General features: G+C 40.4%; 1 protein-coding gene across 2 annotated transcripts in view; it reads left to right on the top strand.

Moving 5' to 3' along the window:
- Nucleotides 1-15,839: 15,839 nt before the first annotated feature.
- TNKS2 (tankyrase 2) overlaps nt 15,840-23,269 on the top strand; it is a 34,697-nt gene continuing 27,267 nt past the window's right edge. For both annotated transcript variants that reach the window (XM_066191217.1, XM_066191216.1), the window contains exons 1-4: nt 15,840-16,070; nt 21,148-21,372; nt 22,318-22,413; nt 23,048-23,084. In XM_066191217.1, coding sequence (XP_066047314.1) covers nt 15,866-16,070; nt 21,148-21,372; nt 22,318-22,413; nt 23,048-23,084 — 563 coding nt within the window. In that variant the 5' untranslated portion in view covers nt 15,840-15,865. The remainder of the gene's footprint in view (nt 16,071-21,147; nt 21,373-22,317; nt 22,414-23,047; nt 23,085-23,269) is intronic.

Below are 23,269 nucleotides of genomic sequence, written 5' to 3'. Positions count from 1 at the left end.
CAGATTTAGTTTAATTTCTAACCACTTCAGACAAAAAAATTCGAGTTTCCCAGGATCTGACCTAGTTATCCCTCTTTGGGTGCAGCATACATATGTATATGAATGTGTATTTCCCCAGTTTCACAGAGGTCAAATTTCATGCAGACATTCACTTCATTTTTAGATTGGCTGGAAAGAATGAAGCTCTTCAATCCAATGCTGTAACATCATCAGTCCTCTTTCATCCTGCAGTGGAAGGGGAAGTAGTTATGGTCCTGAGTGTAGAAAGATTTGTGGCCTAAATAATATATTTGCAATAAATTGGTTTCTTTGGGTTATTCTTAGATGCTGCTTCTCAGAACACAGATGGTTTACTGTCAAAATGTGCTTGCTCCATATATGCAATAATGCTTACAGTACCTTTTGCAAGATTTAAAATGGTTTTAATCAGTGAGGATAATCTTGCATGCTTCTCTGGAGAATTGCAGTCACAGAACAGTGGAGGTTGCAAGAGGCCTTTTGAGGTCACATAATCCAATCTCCTTCTCAAAGCAGGAATAGCTTTGAATAGCAAAATAGGAATAGCAAAGTTGGATCTGGCTGCTCAGGTTGCTTGTCCAGCTGAGCTTTTAACACCTTCAAGGACACAGCCTTTAGACAACCTGTGCCAGTGCTAACAACTCTATTAATTTTTTCTGTTTATCTGTCTGGAATTCCTGTTCAGCAACACGTGACCACTGCCTCTTTTCCTTTTGCTGTGCTTCTCCAGGGAAAGTCTGGCTCCATCTTCTCTCGATTTCCTCTTAGTGGGAGGCTGCACTCTGACCCACTCCAACTTAGCTTTTCTTTTGCAAGTGAAGCAAAGTCAGCTCCCTTACTCTCACCTTCTGCAGCACATTCCAGGCCATTAACCATGCTGGTGGACCTTCCACTGCTCTTAATGCAAACCTAATGCTCAAATGCAAACCTAACCCCTACACATCCTTCCTGGCTAGTTCTTTTTAACCACTTTGTGTTCACCAGGCAACTGGATGGACTAAGTTCATTGAGCGAAACACAGCTCATGCCCCAGCTTCCTCTACCCTTCGCTCTGCTGCAAAGGCACGGATCTCATCTTGGTGGCACTGACGTGCATTTCCTAGTAATAATGTACACTTTAAGGGCATGAGGAGTTGAGAGCTTTTATCAGAAGAAAAATCACTGACTGTGTTGGAGGGGAAAAGGAAATCTGTTTTTATTCCCAGACTAGGAGAAAGCAAAAAGCTTCTCTTGATCCATAGGTAGCTAGAAATTTTTCTTTTTAACACAGTTGTAATGTTGAAAGGAATAAATGTCCAAAAGAGTGCTTCTTGGAAACATAACATTTAAAAAACAAAGCCAACCTCTCTCTTTGCATTCAACAAAGAGTTCTATTAAGGATCCCTTTGCAGAGAATGAGATGGGACACAAAATAACACATGGCATTGATAGCATGGCATTGATTGCATGGCATTGGTGTCCTTCTCCTAGCTGAGGGAAAACCCATCCTGAAGTACCTGATCCTTTTTAATACACCCATATATTTCTCTGCAGTATATTTATGCATGCAAAGATGCATAGGTGCAACAGGAGAGGCTCAGAGAGATGGAGTCCAGTCAGAGCAGAGTCCAGTTTCAGCCTATTCATAGGACAGGAGCTTCTTGTCACCAAGCCAGGGCCTGGCCATATCAACTGGCTTTTATGGGAGAGGAAGTTGTGGTTCTGTCCTTTGGGAGCAAGTGAGGGAATGGAGGGAAGTAAAATATTTACAAAACAAATCTTTTTTCCATCCCATATAAATTACTGACTTTTTAAATTTCTCTGTACCCCAAAGGAAAGAAAAGTTGCTCCCTTGGTAGCTTTTTTCTCAGGGCAGTAATACAGACAGTAAGGATGAAAGAAAATAAACTCTAGTTCTGTATAAAACAGGTAGCACATAAATGATGCATTGATTTTATTACTGCCATCATATTGGCTTCATCATATTACCGCACATTTGGCTTCTCAAGATAATAGCTATATTCATAATTTATACAGTCTGTCTTTGAATATCCCACGGAAAAGGTATTTAAGGAGAAACTTCTCTGCTAGTCATAGCACAACAATGTTGAAAGCAGGATGGGGTGTTGGTCAATGGAATGTCTCTGTTTCAGAAATTACACCCTATTATCAGGGCTGCTGGTTTCAAAATCAGGTTATGCATGCCCTGCAGGTATAATACCAGAAAATAAAGTAGTATACCTGGCCCTTTTATATAACACAATGTAAGTACAGATAGAGGAGGAGAAGTGATGATTCATTACCTGTTCATCCAAAAACCAAGAATGCTGATTCACATACTACATCCTAAAGCTTCACAAGCCTAAACGTATTCTTGACCGTTGTCAAATCATCTTTCTAGATGCTGTGCACAGGAGATGGGCTACGCTTTCTGTCACTGATCTTGCTCTAAATCAACAGGTCTAGATCAGCCTTAGAGTCAGTAGCATTTAATGTCTCTTCTAGTATTTCCTACTTCTACCATCCCTTGTCATAAGTTTTGCAAATAATATAGTACTTGTTTTGACCTCTGTGTTTTCAAACACCATATGGAACTTTAAAAATACGTAATGTAGTTTATAGAATACTACAGCTTTTTATTCCAAGCTTATCCTTGTGCCTTGTTTCTTATGATAGCCATATACAAAAATGAAGGCAAATTAATCCTTCTTGCAGGAAAAAGAAAGATTTCATTCTGTCCAAGACAGGGAGCTTCCTGCACTCAGCCATTTATAGTTTTTACTTCTACATCAGTTTGCCGAAGTTAGCAAAATGTTCTTTCTACAATTTTTATCAAAATAAGACATTAATCTCTATTTTGTTTAAACTCTATAAACTATTAGAGTTGGATGCAAAGTTGATAAAAAACAGCTGTTCCTAATGAAACTGCATGAGACTTACTCCAGTGTAAGCCCATCAGACTGGTGTGAAGTATGAATAACATCTACCACACAAATATAAAAAGGCCCTGCCCTGACTCTCTGGCTGACATTCCTAATGATACTTTCTCAGCTAAGTCAATAGAGATACAGTCTCATGCATTCATGGATCTTTGAGATCCCCTGTTCACAGGATTATTTCCTTTCTTTTTCCATATGTATTTGAAAGAGTAATTATACTCCTGAAGATCTTTCCCTGAACAATGTTACCACACTCAGTGTGTAACCCTTACAATGCAACTAATAACAAAGGTGGGAACTCACACTTGAAACTCCTACCAGGTTTTCTTGATGGGGCAAGAAGATGCTTAGAAACGCATTCAGTGGGATGTGTTCCGAGTTTAGGGACAATTCTACTTTCACTGTGCATCATCCCCACAGCCACAATAGTTTGCAGAAATTTAACAGAGCATGGGTTAAATCTGTGGGTTTCTGTACTTCAGTACCAGTTTACTATAATCTGATCAAACGGCAAAAACCAACACAAATCTGTTGTAATGCTGAAAAGAAAGGCCATAAAAAACTTACAGTTTCATCAAGTGTTGCCTAACATTTGCTTCATCTGTCTGTATTGTCTGTTTATGGAAGGAGTTGTTCAGCAGACCAGCTGAGCAACTGGTCAAACCTACTTTCCCTGCAGATTCATACTGGTATAAGTTTAACAGTGGAATGACGATGTTTCCATCCCTTATCAGAGTTAGATGGTCAAAGATCAGAATCAGTGCAAGACTTCCTAGCAGGAAGGAAACATGACTTAAAGATAAACCAGCCTATATACACTCCAACAGTGGTAGAACCGTTTGAGCTGCTGCTATGTCACACAGCATTTTAACTACTGCCAAGACGTATTATGACTCCACTGTTGATAAATAGTATCAAATCTAACCCCAGTTTTCTTCCCTTCTAAGTAAGTCTTCTTAGTAGATGAGTTCAATTACCCACTGTGACTTCACTCTTGCAGATAATTGACTGCTCAACCACCTTAAATTGGCCTTTGGTAGCTAGGCTCAGAGGGCTGATGATAGGATGGCTGATGCAGAAAGCATATGCATGTATTTAGAGTGGGTGAGAGGGATGTAAGCATACATCCTGAGAAAATGCTTCGTTTGCTTGCTCTTTTTAAATCTGAAAAACAGGGCACTGATTTCGTGCCAGGGGACACTTTTGAATAGGAATATCTGGAATTGCCTACTAAATTTGGTTTAACTTGAAGTAGGAGGCAGAGAGCAGGAGGAAATCATGATGGAAAAGAATGGATGTCAGGCTAGGAAAAAATTGGGCTAGAGGCTCTGTATCTAGAGGCTTTCTTCTGTCTCTGAGCAGATGCTCTGACAGAGCCCTATTTTTATGGGGACATGCATTTTCTTCAAAGGGGACCCAGAAGGGAGTACTGCCAGCTCATGTTGGTCCTTTTCTCCCATCACAAATGCCATAATTTAAGTGTAACATGTGCCAAGAAAGAACCAAGCAAAAATTATTTAGATACATTGTCTAAATACGAAGGGAAATTTGACCTCTTCATAAATTCTGTATTTGCACTGCAGTTAAGTGTTTTGTAGGCACATTTGAGTTTATCTAAACATCATTACCCTGATGGAAATTCAGTCTTGGGTGTTATTTAAAAAAAATTAAAAAAAAAAAGCTTTTAGTGTCCTTGAGCAGTGCTAAGAACAAGGTCTCTAATTCAGAGGTGCTGCCCACTTCCCTTCCTTTGCACTGTTTCCTTCACCTTGTGCCTCAAGTGATGCAGCACAAAGTTTAGGAAAAGGTGACAGCTAAAATGACACATGACATTTTAAGAAGCACGTTTTCCTGACATCCCGTTTCTTCTCCTACCTGTTTTTGGTTTTGTTTTTGTTTTTTTTTTGTCCCTGCAATTAGAGGAGCTGTGCTAATCACGAGTGTCTAACAGCTCTGTGTGCCAGCCTTGGGGCTGGGCTCACATATCTGCACAACAAACTCTCCGGAGTGGAAAACTCATGCCTGGACTGAGGCAAGGCAGGTTACTGAGGGAATATAACAGGGACTCAATGTGCCATTCTTGCCCAGAGGACACAAGGGGAAAGGATCGGGTTCATCCTTGCCTCCTCCCATCTGTAGCTAACAGAAGTCAGTCAAGAATTGATTCAGTGAGTCTTTCTGAGAAATTTAGAGTCGTGTCAGGGGTTTGCTGAAGACAGAGCAGAACTTGAGAGGAACTCCTTTGTCCTGAAAAATGACTAAGAGCAGTCATTTGTCAGCTGTCAGTGGCAGCTGAGAGGCAGCTTCCAAGGTGAGCAGCCTGTGAGCTCCAAAGTGGTGCCTCACAGAATCAGGGAATTAGTCTTACCATATGCTAACACACCAGGTGCAAAAACAAGGTTAGTGTGTCAGTGGATCTGCTGCAAACACGTGCCAATTTCACAGCACAAATGCACAACTATTAACATGTATTTTAAAGGGAAGGCTCTACACCATTGAGAAGCGACTTAAAAATAGGAGAGTATTAGTTTCACATAGATAAACTTGGAGGACTGACACAAGATAATAAAAGGTACATAGCAAAGGAAAAGAACATTCAAATAAATCCCTGCAGGTCACTTTGGCCCTGCTTTGAATTCTTTCCAAATTTAGCCTGGAGTGTCCATGCCCCTATCAAGTTGTTTTTGTACACAGCACAACAGGACTGGTCCAAGCTAAGCTTCAAACAGAAGAACAAATTCCATTATCTCTTTCATACTTTTCCTTCTTAATGACTTGATAACTTAAAACTTTCCAATAGCTGACAGAAAATTTGCTAGTTAAGAAGTTGTTTAGAGATCCCTGAATTGAAAGTCAGAATGTGAACACCAATCAAGGTATCAAGAAACTACAACTAGTTCTGGAAAGGTTATGAGTGTCTGGGGATTTTTTTTTTTGTAAACATACTTTTTCCTACAAGAGAAGGAATATAATTTTTCCTATTAAGTAGCCACAAAGTGCAGATAATTGTCAGTCATTGATGAAAATATTTCTCCCCCACCTCCCAAAATTCAAAAAATTCTTAGACTTTTTTTTTATATGGAGTTTTTTTAATTGTTTGGGATTCTTGGTTAACATTTATGTAAATAGTTCCATTTAGTAATTTTAAGTGCTGCAGTGTTTTGCAAAAGAACAGGGTACAAAATATCCTGTGTGCAGAATTACAATTTAATTTGTTAACCATATTTCCAATGCAGTTTTTAGCATAACAAAAGCAGCGTTTTGGCCTAAAAAATCAAGGTCTTTTACTGATTTTAAATCTCTGGTTTCAAAGTTTTTGACACATAGTTCACGTTATGTTTATAGTGGTTTTCTCTTCATCCAACTTCTTTTTCCCTAAACAATGGACAGAAGGCAGGGTTTCCAAATGGCAGCATGTTCTAAGATTTATTAGGGTGCTTGGCATCAGAATTAAAAAGAACATCAGACTTTGCCATTACTCGCAATAGCCACATACCCAGCTGCTTTGCACAATTCCTCCCAATATAGACACAGAGGAGCTGTCTTGCACAATTCCTCCCAATGTAGACACAGAGGGGCTATTTTAAGCCTTGTCACACTTTGAATTTGGAACCCCTGTCCAAAGAGTATAATGTCACCTAAGCTTTCACATTTGTGCTGGGAACAGCTAGAGCAGGGTTTTAAAAGAGGACACTGGCAGTTTGCCGGAAAAAAAAAAAAACACCCCCAAAAAAACCCTGCCAATAAATCTTCTGTCTAAAGTAACTGGACAAAGTGTAACTCAGAAATTATAAAGAATCAATAACCAGGCAATTTCAAAATACAAACACACAATCTTGGATTCCTTGTTTCTTTGTCAAGAGAAAGTATATTTCCAAAATAAGTCAGTGACTAAAGGGAAAATCTGGTTCCTCAGGCTCCTTTCCTAAAGGAGGAGCTTCAGAGCTGTGCCCAGCTGACTTCTGTCCATACACACAGATCTAGAGTAACTGAGCTTGGCCTGTGTGGGAGCATAGCTTGGATTTCATCGTTTCTGATCAGGCTAGTAATAATAGCAAGGCTATGACTACTCCATTCTGCCAACACAACTATTTAGGTGGTTCTGATATCACTTTGCAGAACATCTGCTTTACTTCACTCCTTTTTCATTCTTGAATTAACTCTTACCACACCTACAGTGAACTCTTCTACCATCCCAGCTGGGTAATTGCCTCAATAAAAAAGACAAGATAACTCTATAAATGCTGTTTTGAAAGAGTTCCCACAGCAGTGTTGTGCTCCTTGCCCATCCTCCACCCACCCTGCTGCCTCACAAGTTCCTTGTAACCTGCAGCCTTAGTGGCCCTGTGCAGTGTAAGGCAACAGATCACACCATGTCTAAACCCAAGCTTCCAAGTCAGCATCTGCTGGACAAAGGTGATGCTTTAGAGAGTGGTCTCAGGGTGACCATTAATGCATAATTTAGATTTAACCACTATGGTTTCTGATAGCTTTTTTGAACAATGTAAGTAGCATGAATACTTGTTTAATTTCTCACTATACTGAAGCATAGTATCTTCTGGTTTCTGCTTCTTCTCTTCAGGGACTTATTAAATATTCCTTTTAAGAACGTTACAAGCTCAGCATCAAAGTACATTATAAGTCTGTCCAGAAATAAATAACACCGTGCTCAGGAATGTTAGCTAAGGGAATCTATAATAGATTTATTTCTTTCTCTCCCACTCTTCTGCCAGTAGAGAGGCAAAGCCTCCAGATTCTTCTTCTTTCCTAAAGGGACTGGCAGTTGACCAGCTCAATTAGCAAAGCATTTAGGCATGTTACTGAACTTCCATAAGCAGGTCTCTCTATGTAAGTTAACATGACTACTCCAAATATTCCAATACTTTGCTAGACAGAACTAGGCCACGAGCGGAAAAAAAATAACTGATTTAGCCAAGGTGGGCTACACCTACAGGACTCTGTGAGATCTCTGCTAAAAGCAGACCAGCTCTCTCCCAGAAGATGGTATTACTGTGCTGTTAGATGCAAAAGACGGTTTCTACTTCACACTCTCTGTAAGGTAAATCCAAGTTCCCAGAACTTCCCTCTCTGTGTTACCTGAGTAAATGCCAAGTGAGAATTGCTCAGAAAAAGTACAATTTTATTTCATCTCAGGGTTTTTTTTGCTAAAAGCTCTTTTGACTAAATTGGAGGATTCCTAATACCTCACAATTTTTCCTTACAGTGATTGCTCTGTCTTGGATGAAATGAACACAGGCATGTATCAGTTGTTGTGGTAAATCTGCACTGTGGCCTCTCAGATCTTTGCTACAGCACAGATTGCTTTTGGATCACTCAATGTAGCTATAAAAAGGGAAAATGATATTCCTAAAAGGATTATTAAATACTGTTACAGTGTAAAGTGCCTGGATTGAGAAGAAAACCTTTAAGCCAGTTGTGCATGTGCTGTCATCAGTTCTCCAGTGCTCTGCACCCTTCTGAATGCACAGCTGACTTTTCTGGTTGCGTCAAACTGGGTCAAATGATAATTTGTTTGCCTACAATTTAAGATCCCTAGTAACTAGCACACATTCCATATATTTTTTCCAAGAATACCATTTATCTTGGATCAAATACAAATTAGGCCAACTTGTATCCAGTGTTTATCTGTTGCAGAGGACTTCTGTTTACAAGCTAAGAGGGCCACAAGAACATCTGGGTCCTGTCATCTAGACTGCAAGGGTTATTCTGGTCCACACTGAATAGTTTCCATGCAAGGACAGTATTGAGGAAGACAGCAGTAGCTCTGCTCCATGAGCTGTCCAGACAGCAGACAAAGGATCATCAGTGAAGTTACTTCTGAAGAAAACCAGTTAGTAACCTAATGGGGAAAAGCTGTTTCACTGTTAGATGCCTGGAGGACCTTTATTTGTGTGCACACATATTGTGTGCAGTGACAGCATTTCAAATGTCTTTAAGATCTTCATCATGCCCACTTCTCCACACCAGTCTCACTTTCCATTCAGCTGCTCTGTTTCCAGTCTTGAAGTTGTTCAAGTCATGAGGCAGATCTGGAAGTAAAACAGGCTCCCTCTGGGCATTTTCTGGGGAAGTGAGGTAGGAGACTCAGTTAAGTATTTCTTATCTTGAAGACCAAAGGGCCTGGCGAGATGAGGCAAAGAATTGAAAAGGAAAGGGTGAAGGATGACCATTCATGCTCCTGGAACAATTCCAGAGAGATAGAACCTGAGATATATTTAGTTCTAACCCCAAGTAACCTTGCTGTTGAAATGAAATCTTGTGTAACTTCACCTTAGCAGCAATAGTTGGCATTTATGTAATTATGTAAAGTTAAAATGACCTATTTTTTAATTATAAAGAAATGTATTCTGTGATCTCTAAAATATAAAAAGGAAAACTTTTAAATATATTTCCCAGAATAGCTAAAATCCTCATTACACAGCATTACCCTACACAGTAAAAAGTATTGCCATTTAAAGAGGAATTTATCAGGTATTAGGCATTGGCTGCACTGGCCAAGTACACAGTGTCATGCTAAATAATCACATTCCAGATGAAATTTGGCACCATTTACTATTTTTAGGAAGTCAAATTACATCACTCTGTACCCGTGGTCTTGAGAGTGACCATAAGGCAATGTTTCAACAATCAAGGCAGGTTTAACAAAAGAAGAAAATCAGTAATTTTCTGGACTGAATGGAAAAATTATCTTCCATGGACAAATAAAGACATAAATTACTGCTATAAGACTTCATATAAACTATATAGAAGAAATCTCAGTTGCTTATAGTAATTAGACAATTTAAAAAGAAGATCAGAGAAATAATCCTAGAATAAACTGGCTGAATAAAGTGCTTAAAATTTTCTCTCCCTTGCTAAAAAAAACCAAAATCCAGAGAAAGGCTGTGTATACACATAAATGAATGGTATGTTGCCATGCACTTATGTCCCTGAACTGTGATGAAAACTAATAATACTTAATTTGCTGATATTTTCACTTCCCTTAAATTGACAATAAACAAAGCCAACAAATTTGCTGTTCTATTTAAAAATTGCTTTACTAATGGGATTTGTGTATATGTGTGAGAGAGAGCAGAGAGAATGATGCTGAACACATCTTAATTTCAAAATGTTTTAATAAACTTCAGTGTAAAATTCAGTAAGCCTTTTGTAAAGCATCAGTGAAACTGGTGCAAGATTTTTTTTCTTGCACATATTTAGTCAGGTAAGACATACAAAAATAAAGACCTATGTAACACAGTCTTAAAATGTTGCCAGATTAAGGGCTTTTAATTTATTTTTTCAATTTAATTTGCTTTCAACACTGTTCAAGTGTACAGTTATTTTAAAACTTTCTCACTACTCAATATTTCTAACTTTTGTTAGACTCAAGTCTTTGATAAATTTAAGGTGTTACCAGCAGTTCTGTTTGGGTTTTTTTGATCTCAGAGGTCTGATAAAGGGATTCTGTCTTCCACTGACTCATGGAACAAAAAAATGAAATAGATTTCCCTTAAGCAAGGATTAGCCACTTTACTTGCAATGTAGCTGTCTACTGTGCATTCAGGTAGGAAGAAAAATATCTTTTCCTGGTAAATATCTGAATATTATGAGATTTTTTCTGCTAAAGACAGAAATATCTTTGGGTGAGGATTTTAAACCTTGCTTGCAGGAACGTAAGAATTGTCTTAAGGGAGCACTTTTTTCCTCAAAGAATATCCCTCACTACTCTACCCTTTTTGAGACATTACTGGTTACAATGAATTTTAAAGTGTGGGAAAAATCCTCCCAAAGAAAAAGTTTCTAGTTGTAATGTTGGTTTAGCTCTATGACAACTTATGCTTAGTAGGATATATACATAATTGTGTTCACTCCTCATAATCCTCATTTTAAAAAGAAAAAATCGTATTTATTTTTATAGGTTTTTACTGAAAATTTCTGACCGTTAGAGAGGGACTCCAACAACCATTTGAACATGTTTTCTACTTTCTGTCACTCAGTTAGAAATCCGCATATATATATTCTTCACAGTACGTCTTAGGATTGTAATGGTTTCATGTCTGATTTTAATACCACCATAATGACATTCCTTCTTCTCATCACAATTCCTCTTCTGAATCACTGCCATGGACTACTTTTCAGCAGGAGCCTTCCATTAGAAATACTGAAATTCACTGGATTTGACAATTTTTACTTCATGGTGAAACTATACAAACTTCTAAAACTATTTCTTAGGCTGAAGTCAAGAATAGCCTGTTCATTTTCCTGTTTTTTTTTCCCCTGGACTGTGGAACTAGCTGTTCCAAGAAGCCATCATTTTAATTGTTGAGAAATTGCCACTCAAAGATCTGTCGTGGAATAAAAACTTGACAATCTATTTGCAACTATTTAGAGGGGTACACGGCTACTTTCTTTAAAAACATTATATTTAGTTTCTTCTCTGCTTTCCTTCACACTGCCTGCTCTGTATGGTATTTACATACTATAGGCAGCCAATTCAGGTATCCCAATTAAAAGTAGATGCTTCTTATGCCATCAGTGGAAAAAGGAACATTGCTTCAGAGGGCAATTAAGAGTAAAACACTGAGAAACTTGCCTGCTTTGTCAATTACTTGGAGGACCTGGACACTTCTGTTCAGCGCCCAGGACAGACTGTGAAGATGTCTGAACCTCCACAGAGACTCTTTTATTTTTTTTGCTTTAAATTTGGACAGAAAACAAATACCAAAATTTGTTAATAAAATGTCACTTGAACTGCAATTTAAATGCATGGAGAGTCTCTTGCTACTTGTGGGTTGCTGCCCCGAAATATTCTCCCTTAAGATGATTTTTCAAGAGAATTACTCTTTCCCTATTGCTATCTCAGTCAGTTCTACACAGATTATAACCTAACTAGCCCACAATTTTTTTTTCTTTTGATTGGCTTCAGAAAAATGAATTTCACGGTTGGACACATATTCTGGTTTGCCTTTCATTGCTTCTAGCACTTTCATATTATTATACCTACTTGAGGTACAGATGGATCTGTTTTGCTGGCATCCCCAGTCAATGTTGATCTTTGGCCCTACTGCTCCTCTGCTGCTTGTGGTTTCTTCCCAATAAAAAACAACAACTTCCCAGGCCTCCGCCACCTTCCCATGCTGGCACCCTGTCTATTTCTGCTTTGCATGCAAGGAGCCTTCACTTTTAAAAAAGCTCTCTGTCATCCCAGAATGTTCCAGGCACTACAGAAAAACAAACAAGAGCTCCCTTTAAGCCCTCTAGACTTGTTTCAGTCCAGCAGTTTTTGACAGAAAACTGGAACAATTTTAAACAAATCACAGGCATCCTGGACCGAAGGCTTTTCTGTTCTGTGTAATCTAGTTTCCATGAACTCTCATACACTTATCTGTGCTGCTGGTGTCTAGATCACAAGCTTCTCCCTACCACTAAAATAAGTCTTCTCCAACTGCTGTCACCACAGCTGGTCATGAAGCTGCTGAACCATTATCCTGGTTGCTGCATACACAGATACAGTATTTTGATAACTAAATCGCCTACCATTACAGCTTGTTAACAACCCACAGTGTATCCCCATCTCCTAGAGGGAGCACTCTTTGTGTCCTTTGTGTTTGCTCCTCTCTGAAAAGCTCAGTTTCTCAATATTTCATCATTACCATGTCTCCTTTCTTTTCTTCTTTTTTCCTTTTTTTTCCTTCTTTTTTTTTAAATCCCTTTATTATTCCAGAACAACATTTTATAATTATTACACTTTACCCCCAACTGCTGGTAAAATAAAGGTGGTACATCTAAAACACCACTAACTACACATAGCTAACTGGCAGAGAAAAAGAACTGCTTGTTTAAGATACATAGCAAAAGTACTTGATGGATTAAATAAGTAGGGGAAGGGAGAAAATTTCTTTAAAGATCCATTTTACACATATTCACTGATGTACAGCCTGTACTGCTTGGATTTTGCAGTGAGTCTGTATTTCTTAAATTGATCTTTTCATTTAGAAAAAGAACTTTGCACTGAGAAATAGAAACTGAGAAAGTTTCTATTTATAGTTATAAAAATTTAGTAATAAACAACAGTACACTTCTGTTTCTCACCAAAATAATCCCTTTTCTTTATAGGAATGTTTTATTATTTCCTCATGTGTGCATTAATTGTCCCTGGTTTGGGCTTTTTTTCTAAGCCTCTTCTGGAAATACTTCAATTGGAATAAATTTAAAATCATTCTCCTTTTGGAATAAGCTAAATGTCTGAACTCTTGAAGTGTTCTTTTTATTCTGGCATTTTACTTTGCTTCCAAGAGCAAGGCAAAGCACTGCAGGGACCAAACAAAAAAAACTGGAAAATCCTCATAACATGAAGGGCTGACAGCCGAAAGTCCTAAATCTGATTGACTGCCTTGTAGATTGGCATGAACAATGCCTCTCCCCATAAGTAAACCTTAATCTTCTAAGCAGAAAGGAATAGCATTTCTTTTTAAGGCTGCTTTAGTCTTTCCATACCAAACAGTCCCTATTTTTCTTTCTTTTTCTGTATCTTTCTCTATTTATTTTTATTTTTTCTTTTTATTTTTCCCTCTTTTTTTTTTTTCCGCTTTCCTTTTTATCTCCTTTCCTTTCCTGCCCTCTAGTGACCAACCAAGCATGTTTCTAAACAACGTGAGCACACTTCCAAATACTTCATGTTTCTGTTTTGTGAGGTTATACCACCAGAATAACTACGCTTCAAAGGTCGAGGCCATTGGTATATCACAAATTACACTACAAGGAATAAGAGTGAATTTTGTCTGAGCTGTTCATCTGAGCCTCTCAGGCTGGGTTAATAACAGGTGGATTAGAAGCCTCTAGAAAAGTCCCTAGCACATGTATTGGGTGGGATTTGGCACATATTTCAGCTATGGTTTTCTAACCATGCTATTGTACAGAAGAAAGAAGAAAAATATTGGATTTTATAGATTATTTTCTCATAAAATAAACATATAAATAACATAAAAAGCAGGGAGGGCGGGTATGTATGGTGAATCTCAAAAGTTACTGTGAAGGCTATTGATACACCAGTTCTAAAATGTGCTGAGAGCCTTTGCCTCCTTGAATTCAAAGCTAATTGAATCCTGCTCTTACAGTGTAATTTTTTAAAATTGTTTCCAATCATATAGACCTGCTGTACTTTCACACTCAAGCTATCACAAAGACGTGCTGGCAAAGGAAATCAGGCAACAGATAATTTAGAATAATAGTATCTTCTGTGTACAGTGATGTGGAGAGAATATATAGTTTATTTCAGGCCATGCTCTTCATAATCGTGCTCCAGTGGAACACTGGATTTAAAATTACTTAGAAGACCTGAGGAACAGGATGTGTTTGTATTTACACAGGTATATGAACTCAAAAGCTTGTATAGTTTTTCCCAGCTATGCTAATGGTGATAATAAAAGATACAAATGGCAGCATTGCAGGTCTTGTTTTCAGTCTGTGGTGTCTGCAGGCAGAAAGGGAAGCTCTCATCATGCATACTTGGGGGAAGCTGGGAAGGTCTGAGAGGGCTGCAAGGCCTATGAGCCACATTTGATGACAGTTTTTGTGGAACATTATGGCCCCATGCAAAGCAGTGGATGAATTATGTAAGTATGGGACTCTGGCCATAGCCAGGCTATTTCCTGCCTGCTGAGCACAGCTTGAAATTTAAATGGAGACACAGAGAAAAGCCAGTGGGATTACAGAAAACACACATGACCAAAGCATCACATTTGTTCAAACCATGTGGTTTCGGCCCTGTGCTGGCTGCATTTTTCTGTCACACTGTGGCTATGTGTAAATTCCTAAACTGAACAGGCCGCAGACACAAGCATCAGACCTTGATCTGTCACTAGAGCATGATGACAGCCTGGTACAGCTTGTAGTCTCCTGCAGAAAAACTCCTGGGTGCAGTTCAGGCATTAGCATGGATCAGGGAGAGAAAATATGGATGTAACTGACTTGTTTCACGGACAGGGATGTTTGACAGAATTGAAGTAACTAGACTGTACAAATGTCCTAGATCTTTTTCCTTGTACTTAAGTCATTTAATTTCCTAATGTAACAATAGCCTGCAAGATGAATTGAGTTTGGAGTTACCTGTGCATTGGCCACAGGAAGGTACTGACTCTATTCAGCTACCTTTTCTATAGTAAGTGTTTTAATATGCCGTGAGTGAAAAAAAAAACAAACAAACCACATTTCAGAATTATCAACTGAATCCTCTTCTCGTCAGTCCCATCTGGGCTCAGGCTTGCCCATCCAGCCGATGAGGCTTACTACAGGGGCGGACGGGAGGGATGGCGGAGGGAGGGGCGGGCACTGTCCGTTCTCTTCCCAGATCTTGAATTGGCTAAATCAACCATCAGGGCTTTTGGATATCTGTTTTCCGAGATTAATAGAGAGAAACACGTCGTTTATGTTGAATAATTTCCCTTTCATAGTTATTATGCAAGCACTCAACTTCCTCGGAGTCACTGTATTTTGCTATATAACCAACCGTGCGAGAATCATGAAGCCCCTTGGCACCAAAACGCAGTCTTACGCATTTTGCGGGGGGGGGGGGGGAATCCCTTAACGGAAAAATCCCTGCATTTAACTACTGAAAGCAGCAAAGGCACATTTGTTCTTCTGGCGCGAATCGCCAGCGGTGTATTTTTTCCCGCTGCCCAGCATCCCTCACACGGGAGCAGGGGCAGCCCGCGCGGCCGCCAGCCGCTCCCCCCCGTGCCGAGGCGCTGCGGCGGCCCCGGGGCCGGGCCGGGCCGGGCGGCGCTGGGAGGCTCCGGCCGCGCGCGCCTGCGCACGAGGCCCGCGGTGCCCGGATCCCTCCGCCGGGCGCAGCGCCCGCCCGGGAGCGCGTGCGGAGCCCCGCGGGCCGTGCGGGGCGGCGGCGGCTGCGGGGGCCCGGCCCGGCCATGGCGGGGCGGAGGTGCGCGGGCGGCGCGGCCGCTCTGGCTGAGGCGCCGGGCTGCGGCGCGGCGGCGGCCGAGCCGGCCCGTGAGCTGTTCGAGGCCTGCAGGAACGGGGACGTGGAGCGGGTCAAGCGGCTGGTGCGGCCCGAGAACGTGAACAGCCGGGACACGGCGGGCAGGAAGTCCAGCCCGCTGCACTTTGCCGCAGGTACAGGGGCCGGGGGAGCCCGGGGGCGGCGCCGCCTCCCCGGGGCAGCGCCGGGCCGGGCCGGGCCGCCCGGGCCGCGCCGCGCGTGGGTCCGAGCGCTCCGCCGGCCCCGGAGCGTCGCCCCGCGGCCCGGCCCGGCCGGGGCCCCGTCGGTGTCACCCCCGCGGTGGGGGTCGCCGAGCCGTACAGCTGCGCCTGCTCGCTTGTTTCCTTTTTCTTTTTTGTCTCCTTTTTTTTTAAAAAAACAAATCTCGTCTGGCTTTGAGGACACATCTGGAGTGGGGTTCGTACTGTTCGTGTTGTGACACGTGAGCTCTGACAGGGACACATGTCCCACGTACAGTTCTGGATTTCAGCAGGCCTGTGCATTTTTAAAATTGAACTCATGAAGGTGCTTGTCAGATAACGCCGTTTCTCAGCTTTTTTCGTTCTTATCTTTGAGAAATGGACTTTGTTAATTTAGGACGTAAGTAAGCAAACAACTGACGTCACAGTCTGGACAATTGCATTCACTGGCAGCAGGCCAGAGGATTGTATCCCACCTTTTCAGACAAAGACCTGACTGCCACTGTCATTTTCATCTTGCTTGTTCCGGTTTAATTACAGCCTTAGATGTCGGACCCCAAGGTTGACGGGTTGCAGAAAACAGCAGCCTCTTTTCAGCTTAACAATATGGATAGAAACAAAGATGTTTGTTTCTTTATTAGATTGTCTTGGTAAAGGTTTCTGCTTCAGGTGTCCTTTCCTCATGTTAAGAGAGCTTGACTCTGACTTAAGAGGTCCAAGTTCTTGAAAGCCTCCTCAGGACAGCAGTATCTCATAAATTCAGGAAGCCTGGTCAGCAGGAGAGCTCAGGAGGCAACTTAAAATATCCTGTCAGAGGAAAACAATTTTTGTAGCTATTTTTTTATGTGCAGCAATCCTGCCTGTTCACTTACAAACTCTGAATTAAACAACTGTGTATGTTTTAGAACATTTTGGAGAAGTGAAGGATTGTTTTTATTTTTTTGCCTTTTGTTAGTTCTGGGGTTTTTTTGCCTAAGATGTTTCTCATTCACTATAGTGATCTAGTTTATCTCTCTGAACAGGGGTGATCTATCTTGACTGACTTTAAATAACTCCTGGTCTGTAGAAAGATTTTTCTTTAAAAAATGCATAGCCGTAAGTTCATGTAGTCGTTAGATTGCTAATATTTAACGGGTTGCTGTGTAAATGGGAGACACCGTTGTCATGCCCGAGTCTTCTTCACGCTTGGTACAGGGAAATAATTGCTCCTCTCACGGGCATGTAGGAGATGCTGAGAGTTTCTGGTTAACGTGTGATGGAAAACACTTGTGTGATTTCTCTTGGCTGCCTCAGGTGGAGCGCTGCTGTTGTCAGCCCACCTGCAATAGGCTCTCTGTGAAAGGTGGACATGAGTAGCTCTTGGGCTTGGGCCTGACTGCTTTTGTTTGGTTTTGCCTTTCCCCTGTCTTTCACAGTTGGAGTAATACTCACTTCTTTTGTCTTTGCTTCTAAAGGAGTCATATTCCAGGAAGTAAAAGCAAAAATCTGTTGTATTCCTGCTTTGTTTATCCTAGTTGTCTGGGTATTCTTAGAAAATACATTACAAAACTTCTCTGACTAGTTTCATTCAGTTTCAGGATTTCTTTTATGAGGAAGGTGGAGCTGAAATACACCATGTTTTGTATTGCCCTTCTTTTCCTTTTTTAGTGGCATTCTGGGTCTGAACTTAGGTTCTATTTTTTAAGTCTTTTCACAGATCTTACCTTACAATTAAAAAAAAAAAAAACCACCAAATTCCTCTTTTTCCATGTGTCAGTTTGTACATGTGGATTTTGAAGGAAAATATGTAAAAAAAAGCTTCAGGCTCTCTCCAGAAATGTGTCGTTATCAGAAGTAATACGTATTGGAGTTTTGCTGGAGGTTGTTCTTTGGATTTTGTGTTTCACAATTGTGTGTGTGATAGTTTAGTTATCCTGAAGGTTTTCGTCAAGAGCCCACCACCCTCCACAGGAAAAGAGGCTCCATCATCTCCCATCATAAGCTGCATATACTTTCTCAAGTCAGTCTTTTTCATCACAGTATGTGTCAAAGTTCAAAGTATCACAAGGTTTTAAGGTACCAAAATGCCCTTCCTGCAATCTAAAATTCATCAAAGATACGAGCCCCCGGGCCAGAGGAGAAGAATTTGAGCTGAGTTCTTTCTGTTAGCTTTTTATCCCGTTGAAAGTAGCTGAACACCAGTTATGACCTACAGTGACTGTAAATAAATACCTTTTTAAAATTATACACAGTTGTACATTTCTACTATGATAAATACTGGGGAATTGTCAGCTAAAAATTTGTAACTTTCCAGGGAACGAGGGCAGTGAGCTGCTCGACTGTCACAGGTGGTGGAGGAGTGTCAGCCTGAGGTCCTGAGTAGCCAACCTTTCTTGTTGGCAGTAAAAAACAAAGAGTTCATCATGTTGAGACCATCACCTTGCACAGCTGAAAGAAAGCTGGGATCCCATTTAGGTGGTCTCTTGATAAAAGCTCAAGAACTAAAGAAAACCCCTACCCCTTAAAAATTACAGTGTTGGGGTTTTTTAAAGTGTTGAATTCGTTTTTACTGCAGCCAGCTGATGGTAAAGAGGCACTGTTAGAGTAGGCAGTGGCTGCCTTCCCGTGGTAGCAAAGGCTGCCCCTGCTTTCCACTCTCGGGGAAAACAGCAGAGGCAGAGACCATTGTGCTTTTTGGCCACTTCCTCTGAACTCATGCATCCTTTAGAAAGTAATGGGAAAAAAATTCCCCTTCCATATATGGTGCCCTGTTGTACAGATGCTTCCCCAAGGAAGTGAGGAATCCCTGCTGTGCACTCTATGCTGGAGGGAAGTTACAAACGTTGATGTGATACAAATGAGTTCATTTCATTGACGTTAAATTAGCTACAGGTAGCTGAGGGGTGTTGCTGTACTTAAAGTACGTTATGAATAGATGCAGGCTTTGCTGAGAGGGAAGCTATGGGTTGCTCATGAATTGTATCTGATTGAAGCTCTGTATTAAATAGAGGGATCTGAGGGAATTCCCTGTGCCTACAATAAGGTTTACTACAGCTGGTTTTCAATTCTGATGTTGGTTCCTGCTGAGAAATTTTACCTGTAAAAACATGGCATTATAGCAATACTTTGAGGGGTAGGAATGCCTTCTGTACAAGAATGAATGGGTTAGCTACCAGATCTGTAAGTTCTGGACAAAGAACTTGATCAGGGTCTTTTCTAACGTAATTGCAGCAGTCCTGGAGAACATTTTTTGGTACTCAAAGGAAAATACCAAGCTGTCTGTCATCAAATAACAGTTTTGATTATGTGTTTGCAGGACTCTGGCACATGTGAAAGTCTCTTTTGAGTAGTTTCTCAAAATAATTTAGTATGTTTTGAGTATATATTCAAGCTATAAACAGAATTTTTTGAAAGCTTGAAGAAGTAAGAAAACTATCAGGACACGTTTAAGAAAAGTAGCAGTATTTATAATACTTAGAATAGCTTAGCATATTTAAGAATGAGAATCATGATGCATATAATGTAATAGAGACACTAAAGCTGCATGGATATAGCTACTAATATTTTTTTTTGGCAGCAAAAATATGCATGCATGTGCAGTGACTAGGACTTACTGTGCCTGTGCAGATAAATTGGGTTTGCACGGACCATGTGTCTGATCCAGTTCTCATCCTATGTGTGCGGAGCTCCTGTTCTCTGTTAGGACAGGCAAGGTGGGTAAGTGTCATGGTGAAGCTCAAAAGTGAATTTCCTGTAGGGTCTGTGGTTCTATCATAGGCAAGGTTCTAGTAAGCTGAGGTTTGTATTTTGAAGAAGTGCATCACCAGTATAGCCTTGTGACTGTTACTGGAAAACACTTAGAAGTCCATGCTGTGATTCAAAAGTTTGACATAAAATGATTGTTACAATAATGAGGAATTCATGGTGAATGTGGTTCCTAACCAGACTTTTGAGGGAAGAAGGGTACAGGGAGGATTTAATTAAAGTCTTTCTGAATACTTGTCCAGGCTTTTCTCTCTGACATATACAAATTGTCTGCAAGATCTTCTCTTAGCAAGTGGGATCCAGAAATTGCTTAATAATGGCAGTGGGGTTTTGGGAGCTCCAGGGTGTGAAAGTGTTTCTTGCTCCAGAAGAAGGATTTACTGAAGTTGGGTTTAGTGAAGAACATGCTATGAAAACGGTCAGTCACAACTAAGCTGAGACTAAAAGTTCAGTTATAACTGAAATGCTGACACTTGTTTGCTTTGGTGACTTCGTCACTGAAATGCTGTGCTGTTATCAGGAATATACATCATTTCTAGGTTATGATTGCAAGGACTTAAACCTACTATGGACATTCTATGGGTCATCTGTAACAAATTTTAAATTTGCTGCGATCTGGATTATCAGTGGTGTTGATAACTTCATGGTTATTCCCTCTGAGGGGAGAGCTCAATTTCATCCAGTTCTTGATCTGTTCAGGGAAAGAGTTTGTAACTCAGATATTTAAAGCAAGGAAGGCCAAGTCCTGCACATGTGAGTTATTTCCCAGAAGGTACTTGGCAGAAGACTGAGACGTAATAAAATATGGCTGTTACCTGCCCTAATAATTGCTGAGACCCACAGAGACATTCATGGAACCTTTGAGGTGGCCTTTAGAACATAACCAGATGGGTATAATGGCTACAAGCAGCAATCCTAAAGCATTCTGGCCTCATGTGGAGATAGCAGAGCAAATACAGATACAGTTTGATGTCCTAGTTCATTTGCCATTGTATAAGTATGCAAAATACAGCTGAAATTTGAGGGAATACTATCAAGATACTGTTTTCTGTAATCTTTAATACTATTTTTCTACTGAGTTTAATCTAATTTTTAAGAGTTCCAGAAACATCCTTAGAGTGTAAATGCTTCTTTAGTAAACCATGCCACTTGTGTTTGTCTTTAGGAATGGTTACTGTTACTGAAGTTTGTTGTTTTAATCTGCACATCTGGGGCAGGAATTTCTCTTACCCCACCCTGAAGCCTTTTCTCCCTTTTCCTCTTGCAGGTTTTGGTCGGAAGGATGTAGTTGAGTATTTACTCCAAAGTGGTGCCAATGTCCATGCGCGAGATGACGGAGGCCTTATTCCCCTTCACAATGCTTGCTCCTTTGGCCATGCTGAAGTTGTCAACCTGCTCTTGCGGCACGGTGCAGATCCCAATGCTCGAGATAATTGGAATTACACTCCCCTTCATGAAGCTGCCATTAAGGGGAAGACAGATGTCTGCATTGGTAATTTTCTCCCACTCTTGCTGTGACTGACTCACTTGTTTAAGAACCCTTCAAAGATCATTTTCACTCTGTGGGGCTATGGCTGATACAAGGGTTAGAAGTAAACATCTTTCATAAACTTCAATTCATATGTCATTGTTACAAGTTACAAGTTTTTGGATCTATTTTTCAGAATTGTCTACCTATAATGGTTCACATTGACATCATGGGGAAAGTGGTTTCAAGTGACATGATGGAGCTAAATTCTCTTTTGTTTCAGCCTAGACTCTTTTACTGCCTTCTGCTTCTGATCATAGTGCAGTGGAAAGAACAAAAGTGATCTTAATAATAGATTCATTCTGTCTTATGTGTAGCAGCTGTGTTAAATTAGTTAAGGATGGGAAAACTTCAATTATATTGACTACCTGTTTTACCTACACAGTTCTTAGGAGGAGCTCTTTAAGGAAGAGGTAGAAAATTAGACACATAGTCTAGAAGCGTTTCTTGATTCTATGGTTTGCTGCCATTTACTTTAAGAGAGCTGTAGAGCTCTAGAGAGCTATACAGATAACATTGCCTGTTTGGCCTGAATATGAGTGCAACATGCACGGCCTGCCACTGCTGTCTGCAGGTTAGGACAGCCCAGGATTTGGGGCAGCACACTCTGGAGCTGATGGAAAATAGCTGCTGAGTTTTTGTGGTGGGTCAGTCACAAGCTTTCAGCTGAGATTTTCTCTTGTCAGTCTGTGGTTCTCTTTCTGATGTTTTTTTTCTCTTCAAATGTGTCTAGACACATTTCACCAGATCCACTGGTCACAGATGACACTGAAGAATGCTGACATTAAAAATTTGAAAGATGAAGTTAGGATGTTCCTTTTGCTGCTTGCAGGTTACAGTAATGATACATCTCATAAACCTTGTCTTGTAGAATTGTTTTCTCATGGAAAGCTTTGGCATTTTTTGTAGTACTGTTGCAGCATGGTGCTGAACCAACCATCCGGAATACAGATGGAAGAACAGCTTTGGATTTAGCAGACCCGTCTGCAAAAGCAGTGCTGACTGGTAAGTGATAGTCTTTAGATTCCTTTATTGCTAGTAACAGTTGAACTGATGTAACACAGTAGTTTGGGGCTTCTCTTCTTGATACTGCTTTAACTTGTCTCTGGTTTGTAATTCTAAATAGAATTCCCTTATGGCTCTCATCATCTCAGTCACGGCATGTGTTCTGGATAGTTTATCATCCTAGTTCAATAATGAACTGTCAGATATATAGAATCATAGAATGGCTTAGGTTGGAAGGTACCTTAAAGGTCACGTTGTTCCAATCCCCTGTCATGGGCAGGAACATTGACTAGACCCTATCCAACATGACCTTAAACACATCCAGGGGCAGGGAATCCACAGCTTCTCTGGGCAGACTGTTCCAGTGCCTCAGTACCCTCTGAGAAAAGTATTTCCTTCATTTAATCTAAATCCCTCCTCTTTTAGTTTAAATGCATTTCCCTTTGTCCTATCAGTACCTGCCTGTGTAAAAACTCACCCTTCCTCTTTTTTAAAAGATCCCTTTAACAACTGAAAAGAGTATTTGTAAGTACTTCTAGCGCTTAGGTTCTCCAAAATTTTAGAAGAGGAGAAGTGGTGAACTTCACATATAGAGACTTACTTGACAGCTAAAGAAAGTCCTTTTGTCTTCTAGGTGAATACAAGAAAGATGAACTCTTAGAAAGTGCCAGGTATGTATGTTCGGAAGATAACTGGAATTAGTTATATTTGCAGAATTTTGTGTAATTGATATATAGATATATAGTCTTTGGAGCTTGCATTCCATCTTGATACTAAGCTTTGGCTCTTTTCTGTGAATGAAGTTATGAAAGTAGTTGCATAAATGCATTTTTGTTTTCCCTTTAATTCTGACAGT

Source organism: Chamaea fasciata, unplaced genomic scaffold (assembly GCF_029207755.1).
Source record: "Chamaea fasciata isolate MVZ Bird 193981 ecotype frontalis unplaced genomic scaffold, bChaFas1.0.hap1 SCAF_9, whole genome shotgun sequence".
In the NCBI taxonomy this organism is placed as follows: domain Eukaryota; kingdom Metazoa; phylum Chordata; class Aves; order Passeriformes; family Sylviidae; genus Chamaea; species Chamaea fasciata.
This window is presented reverse-complemented; position numbering and strand designations above follow the sequence as displayed.